This window comes from Muntiacus reevesi, chromosome 4, assembly GCF_963930625.1.
Source record: "Muntiacus reevesi chromosome 4, mMunRee1.1, whole genome shotgun sequence".
Taxonomy (NCBI): Eukaryota; Metazoa; Chordata; class Mammalia; order Artiodactyla; family Cervidae; genus Muntiacus; species Muntiacus reevesi.
In genome coordinates this window covers 108,206,975-108,230,393 of record NC_089252.1, presented here as the reverse complement: position 1 = coordinate 108,230,393, position 23,419 = coordinate 108,206,975, and the positions used below count along the sequence as shown (strand labels likewise).

The following is a 23,419-nucleotide window of genomic DNA, read 5'->3' as shown; positions in this document are numbered from 1 at the left end:
CAATGGGATGACCTGTTATGTCACACAGCAGCCGTATTCTCAGTACAAAGTAGAACTGTGACTGTGCTTGTGGGAAACCTTCAACAAAGACACAGAGCTGCTGCCAGAAATGTTCTTTCATTTCCATTTTCTCCTGAACCTCCTAGTACCTTAAGAATCCTTGGGCTTGGTTATAAACCAGCTAAAACTTAAGATAGAGTCTCAATTCTCTGACCCAAGTTCTTTTCACAGGTCACAAAATGGAGTTATCAAGTCTCCAAAAGCAGCAGATGAAAAGGGAAATGGAAATGTGCATGTTGAATTTAGCAGCCCTCAGGCACAGATTATGATACTCTCCAGTGTCCCTGAGGTGGAGAGCAAGGACTCGGTTTGCTGTTCAGAAGTTTGATTCTCTCTCAGTCCTTGCAGCTTCACATTAAGATATACTGGGGAACACATCTGTGTGACTTTGTCAAGTGAGGGCTTTTGGCATAGGAGGACTCAAGCAGGTTTTAATCTAATTTAATCTCCAACAACTGAGAAAGGGGGTGGATGTCTTTGGTTTTACTTTCAAATATATGGTGGTACATCTTTAGGAGCCAGATGTGGTTAATCAGACTTGCAGTCTTCATGGGGTTGCTTCAGGGGCCTTAATAAACAACCCACTAATTCAGATGATTAATAAAATTTCTAGTGTGTGAATGAAAATGGTAGGTATTAGACAATGAAATGTGGACAACCTAACAGTGATGAAATCATCCTACCCAACTCCCCACAGATCTTGACTGGAGACACTGGCAGATCTTGACTCTATGAAACCCAAAGAAAAGACCTGACAGGCATGGGGGGAATACAGCATGTGTCATGCCTGTGCTTGGTATATCAGAGCCGCTGATGTATGATAGCAACTGGGGAATCAGATCATAAGTCAGCCATTTGAGTTTTTTCCATGTCTCTTTATTCTTATTCAAACAGTTGACTGTTTTTCAACAGTGATGGCTTTCACAACCACTTTGTATTCCTTAGCAATGGTCTCTGATAGCCTTATAGCTAGCCATGTGCAGATGGAAAAGAAAGGGCCATCTTAGTTGTAGATAGAGGACCCTGAGAAACAAGAGATGGTGCATGGGGAATTCCCTGGTGGTCCAGTGGTTAGAACTCTGTGCTTCCATTGCAGTGGGCACAGGTTTAATCCCTGGCCAGGGAACTTGGATCCTATAAGCTCTGCAGTGCAGCCAGAACAAAACTATACATGACCTTTGTAACACGGGTTGAGGGTGATCTCCAATTGATCCCCTATGAGTACTCCTAGCAGGGGGAGTTCCCTACCCTTGACAGAAAGTCCTCAGAGGCTCCTGGAACATCCATCAGTATTTGTTATCTGAGAAGTAGAATGTGCTCCTTGCCTTAGGAATTCCTGAATCTACTGATGCCTCCAAGTGGTGAAATCAGAGTTTGCAACTGACTGCATGCACAGTAGTGCCTTGTTCTGCTGGCACGTTCACTGTTCAAATAGCATCCCACATGTTTTATGGACGGGTGTGTAGATGTGCACTATGACAGCAGAACCTTCCTCCAGAGCTACTGTGTGCTGAGCACTCCAGTCTTCCAGGCATAGTTGGATGCATTCAAGTCTTTTTTTTCATTCCATAAATGCTTATTAAGTTCCTATTCTGTACTAAGTAGTGGGCTGACTACTGATAACAAAAGACCTGCAAGATTTAGCCTGGTTGATCAGATATGGTCCAGCAATTGAAAACTAACACTAAAGGCTGTCATAAAAATACAGGTTCTGATAGGCAGCGACCCTGCCCTTGTTAAAGCTTAGTCTTTCAACAGATTGAAATGGGGTGTGAAATATTAACCCCTGACAAACAAGTGAGAAGTACACTTATTAAGCCTAACTATATCCCATGCTAAGCACTTGACATGAATTAATTCATCTTCATAACCACCTTGTATACATACTGTTATTCCTACTTTACAAATAGAGGAAACTGAAGCTCAGAGAAGTTAAGGACCTTTGCTGAAGGTCATGGAGTGGAGGCAGGATACAAATTTAGGGAACTTGACCGAGAGTCCATACTCTTAAATGACTTAAATGACATACTGCCTCTGAATGGAAGGATACCATCTTGACCAACCTCCTATATGATAGGGCTTGGCAGAGTGATAATCCCCTGACCCTCCCTGTCTGCACAGCTGTCTCTCTTTCCTAGATTGGCTCCTCCTAGATAGGGCAGCTTACCTAACCCTCAGAGTGAGCAGGAGTTGCCAAGTGCAGCCTGTAGTCACTTATCTACAGCCCTAGAAGTTAATCTGACTCTGCCTTTGATGAGCTAGGTAACCTTGCCTCTCTGAGCATGTTTCCTCATCTGTGAAGTGGAGAGAATGATCATGGGATCATTTAGAGGTTAAAGAATATAACAACACACTTAATCTTTGGCTCTGTGTAAGCACTTCAAGTTGGTTAGCAAATTTTTGTTATCATCATCCTTTGGTCTTGAGAGCAAACCATGAAACAGTTTCTTAGACACCAGATTCTAAGACCTAGGTAGGTGGGCAGGTTTGTTTTTTGTTTTGTTTTTTTTTTTTGTTTTGTTTTGACAAGACAATAATTTTATTCTGTGTATTTCTCTTGACTCTTTTGGTGTGAAAAGCAGAGAGGTAAAGCATTATTTGACAGATGTATGGATTCAAGCAAGAAACTGAGGTCCAATTGCAAAGAAATGCCTTGTATAACTCAGAGCCCTGTCTGAGGAGACACAGAGGACCCTAGAGGGCGGAGAATGAACACAGCGCAGGGGCTAGTTCCAGAGTCGCATCCTCGGTTAGTTCACTTGCAAGTGTGGGTGAGGGTCCCTTGTCATTAGGCAGAGATTTTTTTTTCCCTCTGCTCTAACACCTATCAGCTGTCTAGTGTTGATTATTAAGCAAAATTTATTTCATTTCTTGGTGTGAAAGAATTCGTGTCTTGTCCAAAATGCAGAGGCAAAGGAGCTCTGTAACTGCAGGCTTGTTGAACCCCTTTTCCCCACCTGTTCCTGTGCCAGACTTTCCCAAAGTGCTCACTTGCCAGCGGTTGCTCCTCACTTCTCACGGCCAGCTCACTCCGAAGGGTCCAAGCCGCAGTGACGCTGCTGCCGCCGTTGCAGCCACCACCACCACCACCACCACCAGCCACTCAGTTTCCTGCTCTAAGGATGTGACCTGCTGTGAAGCTTTCACAGTCCTCTTTTCCTTCCTGTCTTCAGTGTTTTATCTCTTTCTTTTGGTGCTTTTGCTACGCAGCAGTATTACAAAAAAAAGAAAAGTTTTCAGGCACCAAAGTGAAGAACCCTTACTACCTTACCACAGGGATTTGAGCTAGCCATGGCAAAGAAGGAAATTATGAGGGCTCCTGTGCCTCTGTGCTGAGAAGGCAGGAGTTTGCTTCTTGATAGTGTGCTAGCTCCCTAGCCAGGTGGGGGACTTACTGGGATTATATGACCTCTGGAGGAATAGACCGGGCCTAACCTGCCCCAAGACAGCACCCCCAACCTACCGGAGCCAAGGCCGAAGACCGATCTCGCCTTTTCCCACTCCCTTTCCCTAAGCTTAAGCTTGCTCTGCCAGCAGACACTGCCCTAAGACTGTGGCTTTTAACAGCCATTTACTTTTGTCCATGAATAATAAGCTCACTCTTCGTAAAATGTTTCAGCTTGAGGGACTGGAAAGGCTCTCTGTGCCTTCCTGTCTCTTCATTTCTCCAAGGGTTAATGTTGATGGCTCTGTCTTTGTCTTCACAGGGAACTCTAATGATCCATGACAAAGAGGTCACGCTCGAGTATGTACCAAGCCTGGACTTTTGGTACTGCAAATGGGTGAGTATCCAGAATTCCTCTCTTTAGAAGTAAGGATCCAGTGTCACAGTTCCTCCACATTTCCTAGAATGCTGCGTGGTGTATTATACATTGCCAAGGGCAACGTTCTTCTTTCTTGGTTCACTTCAAATGAACTGGAGGTCAGGGCAAGGTCATCCCAGCTACTGCCTGTGGCCATAGAGGATTCAAGACCTGTAGATGGAGACCTTTTCCCAGGGACATATGCCATGTTTTTGTTGATTTTGAACTGAAAGAAAGACAGTCCCTTGATTTAAAGCCTACCCCCAGTTACCTTTCCTGGGAGTAGTTAAAGACGATTTATTAATGTTTCAAAAAACCTATATACAGAGGCTGGATTTATGAGAGGTATACATTTTTTTCAGATATTCAGGGGTTTCCAAGGATATAGAACTGCAGGTAACGTAGTATTTGTCCTCTGTTTAACTTCATATTCTTCTTGAATGGTATATTTAAAGATTTTAGGCTATACTCTTTTTAGATGTCCAGTTTGATTACAAATGAGTGTGAACATACATTTTATCATTTTTCATCACGCTATTTCGTTTCAAAAGTAAGTTTGAAAAGTCTGTAAAGTCTCTGAACCAAGATTCACTAAAAGTATTGTAGAACTTGATAAAATTAAATAGTGGCTTTAGCTTGACATTTTGAAATACAACTTGAATAGATATAGTTGTCATTAACCGAAGCATTCATAGTTCATGGATATACACCATAAGCTGTCAATTTAGAAAGATATTTAATTATTTTTTAAATGGTGATGAACTAAACATAACATTAAAGTTTGCTGTTTTAACCATTTTAAAGCATGTAATTCAGTAGCCTTCAGTACTTTCACAGTGAAGTGCAATCACCAACACTAATTTCTAGAACTTTTTCTTCACCCTGAAGGAAACCCCATATCTTTTAAACAGTCATTCCCCATTCCCCTTTCATTCAGTTTCTGGAAATCACTGTTCTGTTTATATCTCTGTGAATGTGCCTATTTTGAACATTTCATGTAAGTAGAACCATGTATTATTTGACCTTTTGTCTGCCTTCTTTCACTTACATTGTTTTCAGGGTTCATCTATGTTGTGATGTGTATCAGTATTTCATTTATTTTTATGGCTGAATAATAAATGGATATGCCACGTTTTGTTTATTCATCAGACAATGGACATTTGCACTGTTTCCATTTCTTAGCTATTGACAATAAGAATACCATGAATATTTAGGTACAAGTTTTTGTTTGAAAACCTGTTTTCACTTCTTTTGGGTTTATGCCCAAGAGTAGAATTGTTGGGTCATATAGTACTTTCATGTTTTAACTCTTTGAGGAGTTACTAAACTCTTTTCACAGAAAGCAGCTGCACAGTTTACATTCCCATCAACAGTGTCTTAAGGGTTCCAGTTTTTCCACATCCTTGCCAACATTTGTTATTTTCTTGCCTCCCAACAGCCCCCCCCCCCCGCCTTTTTTTTTTTTTTTTTTTTGGTAGTAGCCATCAAACTGTTTAACGACCACCAGTTCTCCAAGCCAGGCTTCAGCAATACATGAACTGTGAACTTCCAGATGTTCAAGCTGGTTTTAGAAAAGGCAGAGGAACCAGAGATCAAATTGCCAACATTCGCAGGATCATTGAAAAACAAGAGAGTTCCAGAAAAACGTATATTTCTGCTTTATTGACTATGCCAAAGCCTTTGACTGTGTGGATCACAATAAACTGTGGGAAATTATGAAAGAGATGGGCATACCAGACCATCTGACCTTCCTCTTGAGAAACCTATATGCAGGTCAGGAAGTAACAGTTAGAACTGGACATGGAACAGCAGACTGGTTCCAAATAGGAAAAGAAGTACGTCAAAGCTGTATATTGTCACCCTGCTTATTTAACTTATATGCAGAGTACATCATGAGAAACGCTGGGCTAGGTGAAGCACAAGCTGGAATCAAGATTGCCGGGAGAAATATCAATAATCTCAGATATGCAGATGACACCACCCTTATGGCAGAAAGTGAAGAAGAACTAAAGAGCCTCTTGATGAAAGTGAAAGAGGAGAGTGAAAAAGTTTACTTAAAGCTCAGCATTCAGAAAACTAAGATCATGGCATCTGGTCCCATCACTTCATGGGAAATGGGGAAACAGTGTCAGACTTTACTTTTTGGGCTCCAAAATCACTGCAAATGGTGATTGCAGCCATGAAATTAAAAGACGCTTACTCCTTGGAAGGAAAGTTATGACCAACCTAGATAGCATATTAAAAAACAGAGACATTACTTTGCCAACAAAAGTCCATCTGGTCAAGGCTGTGGTTTTTCCAGTGGTCATGTATGGATGTGAGAGTTGGACTGTGAAGACAGCTGAGTGCCGAAGAATTGATGCTTTTGAACTGTGGTGTTGGAGAAGACTCTTGAGAGTCCCTTGGACTGCAAGGAGATCCAACCAGTCCATCCTAAAGCAGATCAGTCCTGAGTTTTCATTGGAAGGACTGATGCTGAAGCTGAAACTCCAATACTTTGACCACCTCATGTGAAGAGTTGACTCATTGGAAAAGACCCTGATGCTGGGAGGGATTGGGGGCAGGAGGAGAAGGGGACAACAGAGGATGAGATGGCTGGATGGCATCACCGACTCGATGGACGTGTGTTTGAGAAAACTCCGGGAATTTGTGATGGACAGGGAGGCCTGGCGTGCTGCGATTCATGGTGTCGCAAAGAGTCAGACATGACTGAGCGATTGAACTGAACTGAACTGAGTGGCTGTGAAATAGTATTTCATCATCATGATCGTGATGCTGATTTGCAGTTCCCTAATGACTAGTGGTATTAGAGAAGACTCTTGAGAGTCCCTTGGACTGCAAGGAGATCCAACCAGTCCATCCTAAAGGAGATCAGTCCTGGGTGTTCATTGATTTTCCCCCATCTGTTTCCATTATTAGCTATAATGCACATGTATTGTTTATTTTATAATTAGAGCTGGAGGGCGCTAGCTTTAAAGAGAAGTTTTTGAACTCTGTTTTCTGTTAACCAGCAAAAAAAAAAAGATGTTGGCATCTGATGTCAGAATTATACAACTGTTGCAAAGGATGTTGCTTGAAAGAGCAGAATGGCTTGGTTAGATTGTCCCCTAAAATATCAGGCCACTCCTTTAACTATTTCAGGGATATTTTGTAATTTCTGTGCTTGTCTGGAAGGGTTGAACTGCCAGTCCTGCATATGGGATCTTTGGCCTGGTGTGAAATGTACTGACTTCTAAAAAAAATTCATGGCAGTAGTAGTCATAATAGCCAAAAAGTGGAAACAGCTTTAATGCCCATCAGCTGACGAATGGATAAACTAAATGTAGTATAAGCATACAGTGGAATACTATTTGGCAATAAAAAGGAATGAAGTACTGATCAGTGCTGCAGCATAAATGAACTTGAAAATACTATGCCAGACACAAAAGATCAATTCTGTGGGAATGAAGGTAAAAATGGAAGATAACTGCACTAGGTTTTTCTTTCGGGGATGAAGAAAATGTTCTAAAGTTAAATTTTGGTGATGATCTTATTATAGATGTACTAGAAATCCTTGAATTGAACACTTAAACACTGATCAATTTTATGGTGTCTAAACTGTAGCTACCTAGGTTAGGATCATAACTCCCCAACTTAAAGCTCTGCTGTACAATCTTCCCACAGTATCTATAGGGAGTAGATTCCCCTATATTTTGGTATCAAAATCCACAGATGCTCAAGTCCCTTATATAAAATGATTTTGTATTTGCATATAATCTAGGCACATTGCCTCATATACTTGAAATCATCTCTAGATTACGTATAGTAGATAATACAATGTAAATGCTCTGTAACACTTTTAACATCCTCAGAACAGCTACCAGAGGCGCTACCTATGGCTCTTCCTCCTCCTCCCATGCCCTTTTTAAAATTAGTGTTTGAGAAAAGAATTGATCACTGAATTCGTCTTGGTACCAGCCAAGTCTGAATCGGGCCATCATAACCAGTTCAGGATCAGATTTTGGGATGCAGGCTGTGTAGTCACAGCTTTAGGGAAGAATCTCCTATAAACCACTTAATAGTCCAGTTTTGTTAGTTAAGTTTACTTCCAGGAGAAATCTTTGTCCAGAGCAAAGGCATTTGGGCTGCTCAAAGGTCCACCCAGATACCCTGTTAGAGGCAGCTTTTAGACAGCAGCTCAATGGATTCTGTGCCAGCTCTGATGAGTAGAAGATATCAGACTGGTTAGGTTTTATGGGAATCTGGGATATGGCGTATTTCTTTCATTTTTGGCAGTTGTCACTGTGTTAAATTTATATAAGGTTAAAAAAAAAAATTTTTTTTTTTTTTTTGGGGTCAAATTGAATTATTTTCTTTTCCCGTGCAGTGTAAGGCCAGCACTGGTGGACACCGATCTTCATGTTCATTCTGCAAGTGCCCAAGGGAAGGTGAGTGGTGGTAGAGGTGGAGGTGCTAGTTATTATTTTGTACACTGAACATGACAAACTTCTTGCTTTCCTTGGCTTTAAAGAGTGATCATCCCTAAATACAAGTTCATCTGTAAAACTCTCAAAAGTGCAATGTGATAGCTAACTTCGTGTGACCTGTTAGTAAATAGTTTGGGTCTCAGAGTTCCGCCAACGGCAGGAGATGGGTTATGGGCTACTTAGCCTGGGCGGCTGACCAGAGGTCAGTAGTATGGTTACTTAGAATATTGTTACAGTTTAAGGATATTAGGTTGAGGAAGAGTCTACATGGCATTCGTCCATGTGACCCCTCCATCCCCACTTCTTTGAAGTTATTGGGGATAATTTGCTATTGTTATTGTTTTCTCATTTACATTCTAAACATTTGAGGATCTTAACACAAAAGCATTCCTTAAAGTAACAGTAAAAGTATAAACAAGACAAAATCAGGATTGAGGGTATGTGTTATTTTTGTATAGAGTGATAAACCTACCAGCTTCTCAGTGATTTGGTTTTAAAGTTAATTTCTCCTGAGAACCTCTAGGTAAACAACCTTAAGCGTCTGTCAAAGGCATCTGTAACAGTAGTCCCATAACAATGACTGTTATGTGCCTCTTTCTGATATTATCCTGTAAGGAAAGCTAGTACCTGACAGTAAAATACAGTTCAGTGCTGGGATCCTGATAGTCTTCTAGAAGATCTCTTTGTTCAAGGTTAGACTTTAGTGTGCCTCCAAGGAATTTTTTAGGTGGGCTTTTGACCTGTAGTGGAGATTCTGCTCTCAAGGCAGGGCTATGAAGCAGGTGTTCTGAAAATCTTTGCGGAGAGGCTATATATGCTCTAGAGACCAAACTGTCACGTGGGAAGGTGAGTAAATAACTTTCCTTTTGACAGGTGGGAGATTTTTAGCTTGTTGTATTACTCCAGTTAGGCAAAATTGTGTTTTCCCTCCAGAAAGTCATCTTTTCAGTCTGTTCTAACAAATGAATTATATAAACCCTTGAGCACCATACCACTAAGATGGCTGAAACAGCTTTAAGCTAGAAACATACGTGGCAGACATTCACTAGTCGCCTGTCACCACTGTTAAGTAATCTCTACACTGCTCCCACAGAATGTCTCTTTGAGCCACATGACTTCCCTTAAGAATGAATGAATTGTTAAAAAAAAAAAAAAGTCCCCAGTTAACTGGACACATTATCCTGATTTAGAAAGAGATTTGAAATGAATCTGTATTTTGAAGGGCATTTACTTGTTACAGTTATTGGCATGTAAATGAGCCTTGTACAGGTAGGTCTCTTCTTACTTTCGCAGAAGACTAGGGTGTCTAATCTTACAGAATTTGAGCAGCTATTTTAGTACCATAACGCTGGAGAAAGAAAGACTCCTAGGCATAACACATTTGACGTAAATGTTTCTAGCAAACTCCTAGGAAGACCATTTTCTTGTCCTCAGATCTGTTCTTATCAGTGATTATAATAGTAAAGTCCAGGGTCACATGAAAGATTTACATGTTGGGGAAGTGATAAAAAAACTCACTCTTAAGATTAAATTTTTTAAATACTTAGTTTCTTCTATAAACTGTTCAGTTTATTGTCTTGTAAGCTTTTCTGCTTAAAGTTTGTTAGAGAACTTTTTTGTAGTTTTTTTTTTTTTTTTTTTACTTTTAAAAATATTCCAGGGAATTCTCTGGTGGACCAGTGGCTAAGACTTGGCACTTCTACTGTCATGGTCCAGGTTCAGTCCCTGGGTAGGGAACTAAGATCCTGCAAGCCATACAGCTTGCAGGATATAAGCCAGTTCCCTGGCAGTATAGTGGTTAAGACTCTTGAGCTTCTACTGCCAGGGACACAGGTTCAATCCCTGGTCAGGGAAATAAGATCCCACATGTTGCTCAGTGTGGCCAAAAAAAAACAAAAATAAAAACATTCTAGTGTGAGTATTTGTTGGCAAGTAAGGAGGAATCACAAGAGTAGTGTTTGGGGGATTAAAACCTGTTGGGGGAAAAAAAAAAAAACCTGTTGGAGATTCTCTTTCTATTTCTGTTCATCTAATGACAGAAGCCAAGCAAGAATTAGTAACCTATCCTCAGCCTCAGAAAACATCCATACCAGCACTATCAGAAAAACAAGCCAGCCAACCCTCAAGGTCAGCTGATAAGGAATCTGAACCCAAGAAGAGGGAAGAAGGACAAGAACCACGCTTGGGACATCAAAAGAGAGAATCAGAACGGTATCTGCCTCCTCGACGGGAAGGGCTCACCTTCCGAAGAGACCGAGAGAAGGAGCCATGGTCTGGGGACACACGCCAGGACGGGGAAAGCAAAAGTAAGTGGTTTGTCAGGGCATGTACCAGTCTGTGACCACTACGGTTGGAGCATAGATGACCTGTACTTTGACTTCTTACACCCTAGTGAAACAGCTCAACTTGATTGTAGATGCTGTTGTTTTTTGCAGGCCTCACTGACAGAATCTATATCCTCCAACTAGCAAGTTGCTATTCAAATGCAGCAAGGCATAACTTTAGATTTCTAAGTATTGTGAAGAAAAGTGTGAAGTATTTGACTAGCATTCTGTTATAGAATCACCCTTGATGGAGCAGGGTAACATCTGCAGTATACTAAAAGAAAATACACTCAAACTCTGAAGACTTCAAAATTGTAAACCTTTCTCTCTCTTTCCTTTCTCCTCTCCCATTTGTGCTTGGTTTGTTCAGCAATCATGCTAAAACGCATCTATCGTTCCACTCCACCTGAGGTGATAGTGGAAGTGCTGGAGCCCTACGTCCGCCTCACTACTGCCAACATCCGTATCATCAAGAACAGAACGGGCCACATGGGCCACACCTATGGCTTTATTGACCTGGACTCCCATGCAGTGAGTTGCAGTTGTCCATCACCCCATCCCCATCCCCCAGGCCCCTCACCCTCTCCTTTCACCCCAGGATGGCCTAGGAACAGCTGGCTATGGAAACCTCAAGAAGGTTTGAAGGACTTGATCCTTAGAATTGTTGTGTGCCACTTGGTACCATAAGCCCTCTTATTGTTTCCTTTGACTCATTCAGGTGAAGTGACTGCCCTTGAAAGTTGAAACTCTGAGTGGCTTTCCAGGTCCATTTTTATCTATTGGCATTTCAGTTTCCAGTTAAAATAAAGTGACAGCTTAGTCACTTGGAAAATCTGAGTACTGAATCTTTTCAAGATTTTGTTGAATTTTCTAATTTTTTAAAATCATTTTGACCAATCAGTTTTATGTTTGATGGTAACAGAACATTCGCCCTTTTTCCTCAGAGTGTTGCTTTAATAGATTCTTGTGCCTGAATTTCTAGTTGTGGGACCCTTTTCCATGTAAGTAATGCAAGGGTAGCAATGAAAATTATGTTTTGCGCTCAAAAATCACAAGAGACTTTATAAACTGGATCTGTTGCAGTGACAGTTGCAGACTAAAAAAAGGGGATTTGAACTTTTGAAATTGATGCTAAGAACTGATACCTATTCTGACCATTATTCTGATCAACACTTCATTAAGATTTGTTTATTTTTGCCAGTGTGCTCTTAGTATTATAATTATGACCAGAACATAATGTTTAATAAAGTTTTTTTGGTTTTTTTTTTTTGAGAAGGAAAATTCATGTTCAGTTTTCTTTCATAGGACATGTCCTTTTCTCTCTTTGGGTTCAAATGCGTCTTTGTTTCCCCAGGAAGCTCTTCGAGTAGTGAAGATCTTGCAGAACCTTGATCCACCATTTAGCATTGCTGGGAAAATGGTAGCTGTAAATCTGGCCACTGGAAAGCGAAGGTAAAGCAGAGGGATGGGACTCCTCTGTGTTACCCCACTCAGGTGTTTGGGAGGCAGCTCTTACCTCTAACTGGAGATACAAACGGTAAAGCATGCTTTCCCAGTGTGAGTTGCTTCAGATACATGTGTCTATTTTTTTCTGTAGCTTGCCTTGTTCTTTCTCTAGATTTTTTTTTTTTCCTTTTAAATAGTTGTGCTGAGTACTTTAGTTTTTTCCCCTCTTAACTCTCTGGTATCTTTGGGCCCCAGGTGATGGTATAGCCTTGGGTGTGCAAAAAGAAATTGCAATATATCCTTGCTCCCTGGAATCCTAAGAAAATGCTGTCTTGGACTTTGTTCATACCCCCGTAGTGCTGGGAGATCTTATTTTTCACTCCTTCACTCATCTTGACCCAGAAGTGGTAACTGGGAAGTGGCTGCATCAGAGAGACAGACTTACAAGGAGGGAGCAGCTCTGTTCTGGTACTCTCAACTCAATTGCTGTTTTCCTCCAGCAGATAGTTATACAGGAGTCCCGCTGTTTCTCCCTTTGGGAGTCTCCATCACCAGACCTGCTGCTGTCTGGGTTGATTACTTTCTGTGCCACCGGGGGAATAGAATTTCTCAGCAGATCTGTTGGGGTGGGCACCCCTCAAGTGGCTTTTGGTAGCAGGCTCAAGACTTGTTGTGTTGTTTGTTGCAGAAATGATTCTGGGGACCATTCTGACCATATGCACTACTATCAGGTAGGCTCCAGCAGTTGAGGGGTTTTTTGTTAAGATCCTCAAGTGACTGAAAAAGTGATCTTCAGTTCTAACGGGTGATTGTTAAGATAAATGGCTATCCGAAGGTCCATAATTTTAACTTGTTTTTCTGTGATAGGGTAAAAAATATTTCCGAGATAGGCGGGGAGGTGGCAGAAATTCAGACTGGTCTTCCGATGTAAATCGACAAGGACAACAGTGTGAGTGACCTTTGTCTTATCTCTATTGTTCTTTCTGGTTTGATTGCCCTTTAATTGAAATCTTGATGGTTACAAAGTTGGCAAGAGACAAGGGGTGCTCACTCAGAGAGCTTCATCTACAGGTTTTTGGTTGACCAGCCTCCTTCTTAGATTGTTCTTGACGAGTCCCCAGCAAGGCTTCTTTGGACAAGGGCTAACACTGGCTCTGGTTTTATTCCCTCTAGCTTCATCTGACTGCTATATATATGATTCTGCTACTGGCTACTATTATGACCCCTTGGCAGGAACTTATTATGACCCCAATACACAGGTGAGTTTGGGGCTTTGTTATTTTGTAAATGATTCTTTTTTATTTATTTATTTTTTTAAAGATTTATTTATTTATTTTTGGCTGTGCTGGGTCTTTGTTGTTGCGCAGGCTTTTCTCTAGTTGTGGTGGGTGGGGACTACACTTTATTGCAGCGAGTGGGCTTCACTCATTGCAGCGGCTTCTCTTGTTGCCGAGCATAGGCTCTAGGCATGGGGCTTCGGCAGTTGCAGCTCACAGGCTGTAGATCATGGGCTTAGTAGTTGTGGCGCATGGATTTAGTTGCTCCACAGCATGTGGGAATCTTCTTAAGCCAAGAATTGAACCCTTGTCCCCTGCATTGGCAGGCAAATTCTTAACTCCTGGACCACAAGGGAAGTCCTTATTTTGGTGTGTATGTTTTGTTTGGTTTTTAGGGTTTTTTTGGTGTTTTTAAGTGTCCAGGTTTTATAGTGAGTTATAATTATGTCGGTAGATTTTACAGATGGTAATCTTCCTGTTAACTGTTGTGTATATAGAAAATCAATGCCTTGTGACGTTACAGGCGAGAACAGTGCTGCTCTTGGGAAAAATGGACACTGAGTGGTCTGGCTATTTCTTGACCCCTGGAGTGGGTTTTTAGGTTGTTGAATATGTTCTCCTCTTAGGCAAGAGGGAGAAAGCTGTTTCTTTCCCTCAGAAGAGAGCTGTGTTCTTTAGACCTGGAATTTCTGGGAAAGTGAAATGTTCTACAGACTTAACTGTTTTGCAGCAAGAAGTCTATGTACCCCAGGATCCTGGGTCCCCTGAGGAAGAAGATATCAAGGAGAAGAAACCCAGTAGCCAAGGAAAGTCAAGTAGCAAGAAGGAAACGTCTAAAAGAGATAGCAAGGATAAAAAAGACCGAGGAGTCACGAGGGTAAGAGGACTTGTGAATCCTGCTTCCTTTTCACCACGGTACACACTAAATGTATATGTTTTTCTAGATAGAATTATAGTAAAGGCTGAAGGGGATAATGTATATAAATGCACCATCTGGTGCCTGACATATAGTAATCACTCAATATATATTAAATGGGATGTGTTTAAAGCTTTTTTTATTTTGGAATCACTATAGTAATATCACAGATATTTCATGAACTAAGAGGTTTGGAAAATCAGACTCATTTCAACAGGTGAACTCTAAACCCAGCTTTTATGAGTATCATATAAAAATTACCTGGGATTTTGATCAGTTTCAGGAAAATGCCAGTGAGGGGACAGCTCCCCCAGAAGATGTATTTAAGAAGCCTCTGCCTCCCACTGTAAAGAAGGAAGAGAGTCCTCCACCAGTAAGGCTAAGCTGATGTGCTGGGCTAGGGCTGGGGCTGATTGCGAATGGGAAAGAAAGTTCAAAAGTTGATGACTCACTTCGGTATTGGTCCTGTAGTTCTCTGTGTCTCATAGACAGGGATTCCTCTTGAGTATAAAAATGAGGTAAATTTTCCTGTTTGTTAATAGAAATGTTCCTTGGTACTCAGAGGCCATTATCTGTCCTTTTTCTCTCTATCTTGTGCCGTTCTACCAGACCAGAGAATGCCAACCATTTTTAAGTTAGAATCTTGATTTTGTTAATTCTTTTCTTCTAAATGACCAAGGAAACATATTTTCCTGGCCCTAATGTTTTCTACTTTTTGATGCTGCATGAAGACATCTTAAATGTCAAGTGCATGCGTACATCATTTTTATCGTTTGCCTGCCAGAGTGAACAAGGCTAACACTGGTACCCTTTTTTAGATGCCTTAAAAGTGATAGTCTCAAGGTAATCAAAAGTTATTTTGATGCTATGCCAATGATCATGCATCATTTTTAACATTTTCTATAAACTTATGATAAATACTTTTTGCTGCTCTACATTGTTGATTCAGTTCACTGTAATATCTATCCTAACCATGCCTTTGTCTTTACCTTATTCAGGAGCTGGATCTATTTACCTGGGTGTTTATCCTTTAGTTAGTTTTAGTCCATCCCCTAAGTCTCTTTTGCTATAAGGGGTTTCTGTGGCCTGGATGAAAGTTGTCTTTTCTCCATGGGTTACAATGACTTGGAAATGGCTGCTATCTCTGCCTCTTTAAAAGTAACTTGTAAAAAATAAATAAATAAATAAAAGTAACTTGTAACTTTTAAACTCTTTCTTTGAGGGCTATGTGAATTTCCATTTCTCTTCCTTCTCATCACTCTTCTATTGCTAGCATCACTTCTAAGGAAACCTTTCTGGATTATCTCAGTGGACAAGGAGAAAAATCAAGCGCAAGCCATGTTGCATCCATCTGGAAAATGAGCAGTGTAGTCAATGGGCCTGTTGTGAACCCAGTTCATTATCCAAACCAAAAGAGAAGAAATGAGATGCCCATATCAGAATATCTAGAAAACGGGCCCCAAATACAGGTTGAGGTTGTATTAATCCCTGGCCTTCTCCTTCTAGCCTAAGGTAGTAAACCCTCTGATCGGCCTCCTGGGTGAATATGGAGGAGACAGTGACTATGAGGAGGAAGAGGAAGAGGAGCAGACCCCTCCTCCACAGCCCCGCACAGCACAGCCCCCACAGCGGGAGGAGCTAACCAAGAAGGAGAATGAAGAAGACAAACTCACTGACTGGAATAAACTGGCTTGCCTGCTCTGCAGAAGGCAGTTCCCCAACAAAGAAGTTTTAATCAAACACCAGCAGCTTTCAGATCTGCACAAGGTATTAGGGAACGGGTCCTGACCTGAACTTTGACTGTCATCGTTGAGCATTACAGTAAATAAAGAGGCTTATGCTGTCTTTCTCACCCTGTCTCTTCCCCAGCTTCTCTAATTAAATCAGTCTAATTGAAAAATGAGTTGTTTTTCCACCTTTTTGTTCATGAGTCGCTCTGCATTAAGACTGTGCCCAGCTTCAGGAAAATTCAGTGTGTAGACACAAGGCAAGCAGCTTGGCTGGGGTTGAGGCACCAAGGATGGAGGCTGTGCTGAAGTCAGGAGGAGCAGGGGTCATGGAAAAGGACACTCACTCGCTGGGTTTCTCATCTTAGCTCTACTATTAACCTCACAGTTGGTCTTCAGATAAAGCCCTTTACTTCTCTGATACTTGGTGGCTTTATCTGTTTCCATCTAGCTCTGACAGGGTGCAGTTTTCTTGAAAGGTGACTCACATTCTGCCGTATCTTCATGTAGGCACCTTAAGTTTCTCATGTATTCCAGAGGGCATTGTGTAGTGAAGCCACGCATGAGGAGTGGGGTACCCTCAAGGAGTACGGGACTCTCAGAGCAATCTGTTGTTTTGCGTCCTTGGAGTTCCTTTTCATGTTTCTCTCTGGGCTTGAAAGAGTGACTAGAGTCTGAAGATGGCTGGTGATGGTGGTGGTAGGCAGAGCATGTGGGTATTTGCTTTTCTTCAGTGGTGTCTTCTACATTTTGGGGAGAAATAGGATAAAATTCTGCCTTGTGCCACAGTATGGAACTAATCTATGTGTAAGAACATGGGTTCCCATTGGTGAGGTTAATGCAAGATTTAGGGGTTGCCACTTGTGTAGTACAGTGATCACTTAAGAGAGTTGGCCAGCGAAAGGAGCCACAGTCCTAACACAGCTATCAGAAAAGGCCTAGAGGCATTGCTCGGACCACTCTTTTTGTAGACCTACACTCAAAGAGCTTCTTCTCTTCTCAGCAAAACCTGGAAATCCACCGGAAGATAAAACAGTCTGAGCAGGAGTTAGCCTATCTGGAGAGGAGAGAACGGGAGGTAAGATTTGGTGGCATGTTAGTCCCTTGACCCCAGCTCTTTTAGTTTTCTGGTGTAACACATGCAGGCTGTGCTGAAGATAAAGAACGAAGAAGCCCCAAAAGATGGTGTGTACACTTCTCAAAACTCGTCAAACTACATTAAAGTGGTTGCATTTTTTATTTATAAGTTGTACTTTAATAAAATTGGTTTCTTCAAAAGTAACGTTAGGGTCTCTGGGTATGTCAAATAACACTCCTCTTTCTTGCCCAGCTTTTAAAATCAATGAAGGAAGGTTGGCTCGAGCTGCTGAAATAGCATCTTTTACGGTTAAAAGCCAAGTTGGAGGAAGTAGCTTAGTCTGAGAGCCAAACGGACTTCCTGTTTAGACCACACAATGAGGTGAACACACTTAGGCAGCTACAGACTTTACTGGCCTATGAAGGGTCTTATGTGATTGTTAAGAATCCATCTATGGAGGCTATCTTTTCCTCAGAAGAGGGGAAGATAACCTATTCTTCCCAAATTTACCAGTTAAGAAAAGCCACTACTTTCTCACGATTGTTTAAAGTGAGAGATTCCAGGAGTTACCAGTTGAATTCCCTTCTCGTTATAAGAAATACCCAGAATAAAGTGAAACTTTCCCACTCCCCCACCCCCTCAGATGGAAATCTCAGACCTGTTCTTCTCCTTACCAACAGGGAAGGTTTAAAGAAAGAGGAAATGATCGCAGGGAAAAGCTCCAGTCTTTGGATTCTCCAGAAAGGAAACGCATTAAATACTCCAGGGAAACTGACAGGTAAACTAGAAACTCTTCGCTAAGCCTACACCTCAAGGCCTAGTGATCTCTCTCTCTGACTTGCAGCCTTTTTCTGATCTCAGAAAGTGAGGTTATCGGGAGCAGGTTCTGTCTGAATTCTTGAGCGTGATGTTCGCCCCAACCTTTTGACCACCTGTCTTAACACAGGCAGTGTATATGTTTGCTAAAAGAATCGTTGGCTGCTTAGCTGCTCAAAACCAGGGCTGGAGTGGCTATAGTTGGGAACCCTTTCTCTTCTCATCAGTAATGCTGTATCTCTTTATTAACCTGATAAGAATGTCACACTCTTGGACTTTTTCTACAGGGAACCTCCATTCTCACGTGTATGTGTGTTAATCGCTCAGTCATGTCCCATTCTTTGCAACCCCATGGACTGTAGCCAGTCAGGTTCCTCTGTCTATGGAATTATCCAGACAAGAAAACTGGAATGGGTTGCCACATAAGTGCTGAATAAGTGGTTGGTTGGTGATATATAATCTGTAGCTTCCTATGCTTGTTTATGGTCAGAGAGCTCCCAAGTTTTGAGTCGAGTCCAGAGTTATAAAATTTTCTGCTAGCCCACTGTGTATGAATACTGCACCGAGTGCAAGGAATATTCAGGGGGATAAGATAAATATTATCTTTGGCTGTCTAAACACAGAATAAGGAAGGCTTTGGTGATACTTTGTCTCACAGGGCAGACACAGAAATCCGCTGAGGAAGGGGAGGGCGTTTCAGTTACAGGGAACTTCATGTCTCATGGATGAAAGAGAGAGAGGTCGTGATGCATTTGAGAAGTTGTACATAGCCTGATGGACTGGTTACTGGGAAAATGTGGTTGAGTGACAAGGAGATGAAGCTGTCTCAGTCCAGTTCGTGAAGTTCATGGTCTTTGAACACCTTACTAAGATTTTGTCTTAGGGCGCTAGGAGGTTATGGAATGATTTTAAGTAGGGTGTTGATCTAGTGAAGTTTGAGCAGGTCTCTTCATTGGTAAGTGAAAGAACTAGTAGCCAGGATAGAATATGCCTCTGGGGGAAAAGGTCATGACTTAGCATGATGTTCATGGCTTTTCATAGTCTGGCTCAAGCAACTTTTGGTCAACTCCTACCACTCCTCTTATGGACAGATTGTATTCTTTCACTTCTCCATGCTTGTGTCCTCCTTTCCTCCCATGCTTTTTCTAGCTCACAAGCTCATTGTTCATCGAGAACCATTTCAGGTATACCCTTTTGTTAGAATTCCTCATTTGTGATGATACCCTACCCCTTCAGGTTTGTGACTTTTTATTTCCGTAATAGATATCTACTGCTGCCACATCCATGGCTGAGCTCTTCAATGTGCTATAAGCATCTGTTAACATATTATGCTTCTTACATCGTTCCCCATGAACAGGGTCAGGTCTTAGTCTCTGTATCCCCAGGACAAAGCTGGTTTCATAGAGAGCAGGCACTGAAAGATACTGTTTAATGCTCTTTTTTTTTTTAAACTGTTTAATATTCTTAAGAGGAGGCATATCCGAATCAAGAGGACAGAAGTTTTTATTGGGCTCACAAGCGTATCACTGGTGTCTTAGTATGTATGCTTCTTTTGCAGCGATCGTAAGCCTGTTGGTAAAGAAGGCGTCGACAGTAGCAGCAAAGGAGGCTATGTCCAACAGGCCACTGGCTGGAGGAAGGGGGCAGGCCTTGGATATGGCCATCCAGGATTGGGTTCGGCGGAGGAGGTGAAATGGTTTCCATCTTGTTAGGGGTGTCATGAACCTGGCGTATACTTAGCTTCCTCTCATTCTGTGGTCCACAGCTATGTCCCAGCCTATTAGATGGGCTTTCTCCACCACTGGTAAAGAACTTAAGAGCCGAGAAGCCTGTCAGTCTTTTTTTTTTTTTTTTTCACCTGTCAGTCTTGATTACTAAGTTATAGCTAGGCATGCTAGGCTCTTTGCAGTTTGATTGGCGATGGGAAGCAGAGAGAGAAGTTGGAATGGGGCTCATTTTACTGTTACAAAGAGTAAGGCATGGGGCAGCGTGGGAATCAGGCTGTTTGAGAGTGAAGAATAATTTGGTGAAAAGAACCAAGGAACCAGCAATAAAAGGTACAAAGGCATCTCAGAGAGGAATTGTCATCAGAGGTTTTTGATGGCTAAAATTTGAGAAGCATGATGTTAGTCCTGGGTCTCATGAAGGGCCTCACCCCTCATATTTCAGGAAAGGAAAACAGAAAAGGTGATACAAGGGAACAGTGCCCATTTTGTGTTGTCTTAGTCCCCATTTGAAAATGTCAAGTATAAGAGGTTGGTTTCTCATATTTCTGGTGTTGAATCCTGAAGTCATGGTGTCACCATCCTTCTTATTCATCTTGAGTGTTTATTAATTAAGCATTCTTTAAAAATTCTCCTGTATCTTGCTCTCCTTACTAGTCCAGAAATGTTAAAGACCAGCCCTGAAGCTAATTAATTTATAGAGCCACTTCAATGTTTGTCTTTGTTCTACAGACTGAAAGTCGGATGAGGGGTCCCAATGTGGGAGCTCCAGGAAGAACCAGCAAGAGACAGTCCAATGAGACTTACCGAGATGCTGTGCGAAGAGTCATGTTTGCTCGGTATAAAGAACTTGATTAAAGAGTGGAGACAAGTCCCATAGGACACAACCTCCTTCTTGTTTTGTTTGTCCGTCTCTCTTTTTGTTTTGTTACTGTTCTTGCTGCTAGAACTTTTTTAAATAAACTTTTTTTCAATGTGATTTTTTTTTTGTTGGGGAGGGCGGTTAAATTTTTCTCCCAGAGATGGGTGGGGGTTGGGGCTAATGGTAGGAGGGAGAGAATCCCTTGATACGAGCCCATTTGAGGTGATGCTGAAATGGCAGCAAGGACTTTAGTGAGCCCTGGAACACTGCCTACTGTCAGTGTGCGAGGACTGGTTGCAGGGACCTTTGAAAACTGCCTTGTGTGAATACTGTCAGATCTAATCTAATTAGTGAAAACAGCATCTCATTATTGAAACTGCTAAGGCTGAACCTATTTCCATATGTGGGTTTATTACTCATTAGACCTTTAGAAGTGCTCGTCTGACTTTGTTGGTGGTCGGGGGAGGCAGTGTTGTGACACCTCTTTTTCTGAGTGTCTGCTGGGTGTTCAGTGCTTCACACATTGTGATCACCACAGCAAGCTGGCATAATAGCAGTTATTATGCCAACATAATAGAAATTATGCCACTTCTCTCCAGCCACTGCCCCAGCTTCTCCTTCCCTCCATGGCTAGGATTCTCCAAAGAAGTGTCTGCCCTCTTTCAAATCTTTCTTTATTGCCCACCATATCACTCATACCATTTCACAGAATTTGCTTCCAAAGGAAAGGGTTTTTTGAAAAATTCTTTGTAGTTAAAAGGACTACTATATCTTGCAAACCTATTAGAACTTAGAAATAATTTCTCAAGGGAGCATATGGTACTAAGAATTGCACTTCTCAGCTATCTCAGGAGAAGAATGTTTCTTAGGAAGAGAATTGCATGTTTGAAGGGACATCTTGATTGTATAAGGTAGGGGTTTGTAAACTTCTCTGTAACAAGCCAGAGTCTGTATTTTAGTCTTTATATTATAGGTCATAGGATTTCTATTGCAACTAACTCAGCTGTACTATAGTAAGAAAGCAGCCACAGGCAATACATAAACAAGTGATTCTGGCTGTGGTCCAGTAAAACTTTATTTACAAAAACAGGTCACAAGCCAGAATTGGCCCAGGGCTTGTGGTTTTTGCCAACCTTTGGTCAAACGACAGTCTACATACATAAGGGAGAACCAAGGAGGGTTCTATTTAAAAAAAAAACACGAACTGAGTAGGGGTATTGGCATTTTTGGACAGGATGAGTAGGGAGGAGTATACCAAGGAATAAACATTTCTAGCAACAGTAAATGTGAATTTAAATAGTTTGCCATGCTGTGTCCAAGAATAACCCCTTTCTCTTAATCTTTTGACCCGTTCGAAAAAGAAGACAAACAGGAGTACGTTGGCTTCAAGATTAAGAGCCCCTACTTCTGGGCTTTGCTACCACTAGGGCAGCATTTTAGAAGAAGGGCCATTTGAATCTTTCAGTCCTAGACAGATGTACTCCAAGACCTCTTCTGGTCTGATAGTCACAAATGCATCTGTGGTATGTATCATTACTCTCTGTCCAACCTTCGTTGAGTAGGTCAAAACACTTTTTGGAAGCTGGTCCAAGCTTTTCCTGAACTAGTCAGACTTAAGTTTTCCTTCTAACTTGGTATCATCCTGTTGGATGCTACGTATAGATACATACATACATATGAAAATGTAGAAAAATCTATGTGTGTAGGCAGTACTATGGTCTGAACGCTTATGTTCCCCACCACCACCACTATCACCTGAACACCAAAGGTGATAGTATTGCTAGGTGAAGACTTTGGGAAGTAATTAGGCCATGAAGGTGGAGCTATCAGCTGTCATAATGGGATTAGTGCTCTTATAAAAGAAATTCCACAGAAGTCACCATATGAAGATATAAGAATTTTGCAGCCTGGGAGAGGACTGTCACCCAAACCTGCTGGAACCTTGATCCTGGACTTCCCAGCCTCCACAACAGTAAGAAAAAATTTTCTGTTGTTAACCATTCTGTGGCATTTTGTTACAGCAGCTGGAACAAAAGGTAGAGAATAGATAAGGAAGCAGGTAGGGAGGTAGCTAGATAGATAGGAAGATAGAGCCAGGAGAAGAGAGAGAAAGAAAAGTTATCCATTCTGAAATCCAGTGATTTCTACCTTTCCATCTATTCTCATGGGGTGTTTTGGTTTTTTCTTTTTTTCTTTTAAATATGAAACGCTTCACAGATTTGTGTGTCATCCTTGTGCAAGGGCCATCCTAATCTTTATTGTCCCAATTTTAGTATATGTGCTGCCAAAGTGAGGCATGTTTTTAATTACCCAAAGAGTTTCCAGTGTCAGTCACTTAATATCCTTGAAGTTGAAGGATAAGCCTTAGTTAAAACATGTCTTTCCAGGAAAAAGATTTCCTAGTATATCTGAAACTTCTGGTTTGAAATCTCTTTTGCCATCCTTCTACTTATTCTTGAAATATTTCTACTTACCCATAAAGAGAAGAGTATAAGTTTGGTTTTCCATAACTAATACCTTCCTCTGTCTCGCTATGGTCTAGTTTTTCAATCTGTATATGTGACCTTAAAAATCAGTTCTCTTAAACTATCTATAAAGAATGCCAGAGGGCAAGTTATGTTAATTGGATTACATAGGTATACCACCATTTGACTGATGAGTCAGGGACCAAATATCTCTCGAATTGCTGAAGCATCTCTGCTTCTTTCTGCTGCAAATGTTGCACTTTTAATTTTAGTAGTGGATTCATTTGTTCACTCAACAAATATTTATTAGTGTATACCATGTGCCTGGCAGCAGCAGAGGCACTGGGGGATATAGTAGTGAACTAAACAGAGAAAAGTCCCCATCCTTCTGGAGTTTACATTCTAGTGGATGAAAGCATGGACTCAAACCAAATTTACTAATTCCAATCCCAGTT

At 41.4% G+C, this 23,419-nt stretch overlaps 1 protein-coding gene and 2 non-coding genes across 7 annotated transcripts in view; 2 read left to right on the top strand and 1 right to left on the bottom strand.

The window, feature by feature from the left end:
• Positions 1-20,616, top strand: part of RBM6 (RNA binding motif protein 6) — an 83,965-nt gene extending 63,349 nt beyond the window's left edge. For 4 of the 5 annotated variants that reach the window (XM_065933653.1, XM_065933654.1, XM_065933655.1 and 1 more), the window contains 15 exons: positions 3,768-3,842; positions 8,230-8,290; positions 10,369-10,635; positions 11,024-11,184; positions 12,008-12,105; positions 12,788-12,830; positions 12,967-13,048; positions 13,273-13,358; positions 14,107-14,253; positions 14,570-14,665; positions 15,799-16,059; positions 17,023-17,097; positions 17,778-17,875; positions 19,472-19,601; positions 20,370-20,616. In XM_065933653.1, coding sequence (XP_065789725.1) covers positions 3,768-3,842; positions 8,230-8,290; positions 10,369-10,635; positions 11,024-11,184; positions 12,008-12,105; positions 12,788-12,830; positions 12,967-13,048; positions 13,273-13,358; positions 14,107-14,253; positions 14,570-14,665; positions 15,799-16,059; positions 17,023-17,097; positions 17,778-17,875; positions 19,472-19,601; positions 20,370-20,495 — 1,806 coding nt within the window. In that variant the 3' untranslated portion in view covers positions 20,496-20,616. Of the gene's footprint in view, positions 1-2,642; positions 2,810-3,767; positions 3,843-8,229; positions 8,291-10,368; positions 10,636-11,023; positions 11,185-12,007; positions 12,106-12,787; positions 12,831-12,966; positions 13,049-13,272; positions 13,359-14,106; positions 14,254-14,569; positions 14,666-15,798; positions 16,060-17,022; positions 17,098-17,777; positions 17,876-19,471; positions 19,602-20,369 lie in introns of all 5 variants that reach the window. The other variant, XM_065933658.1, reaches the window with a different exon arrangement.
• Positions 1,114-1,186, top strand: TRNAG-UCC (transfer RNA glycine (anticodon UCC)). Its single transcript has one exon. It is a non-coding gene; the product is annotated as a tRNA-Gly (tRNA).
• Positions 20,617-22,694: 2,078 nt separating the features above from the next.
• Positions 22,695-22,797, bottom strand: LOC136168060 (U6 spliceosomal RNA). Its single transcript, XR_010663220.1, has one exon. It is a non-coding gene; the product is annotated as a U6 spliceosomal RNA (small nuclear RNA).
• Positions 22,798-23,419: the final 622 nt, after the last annotated feature.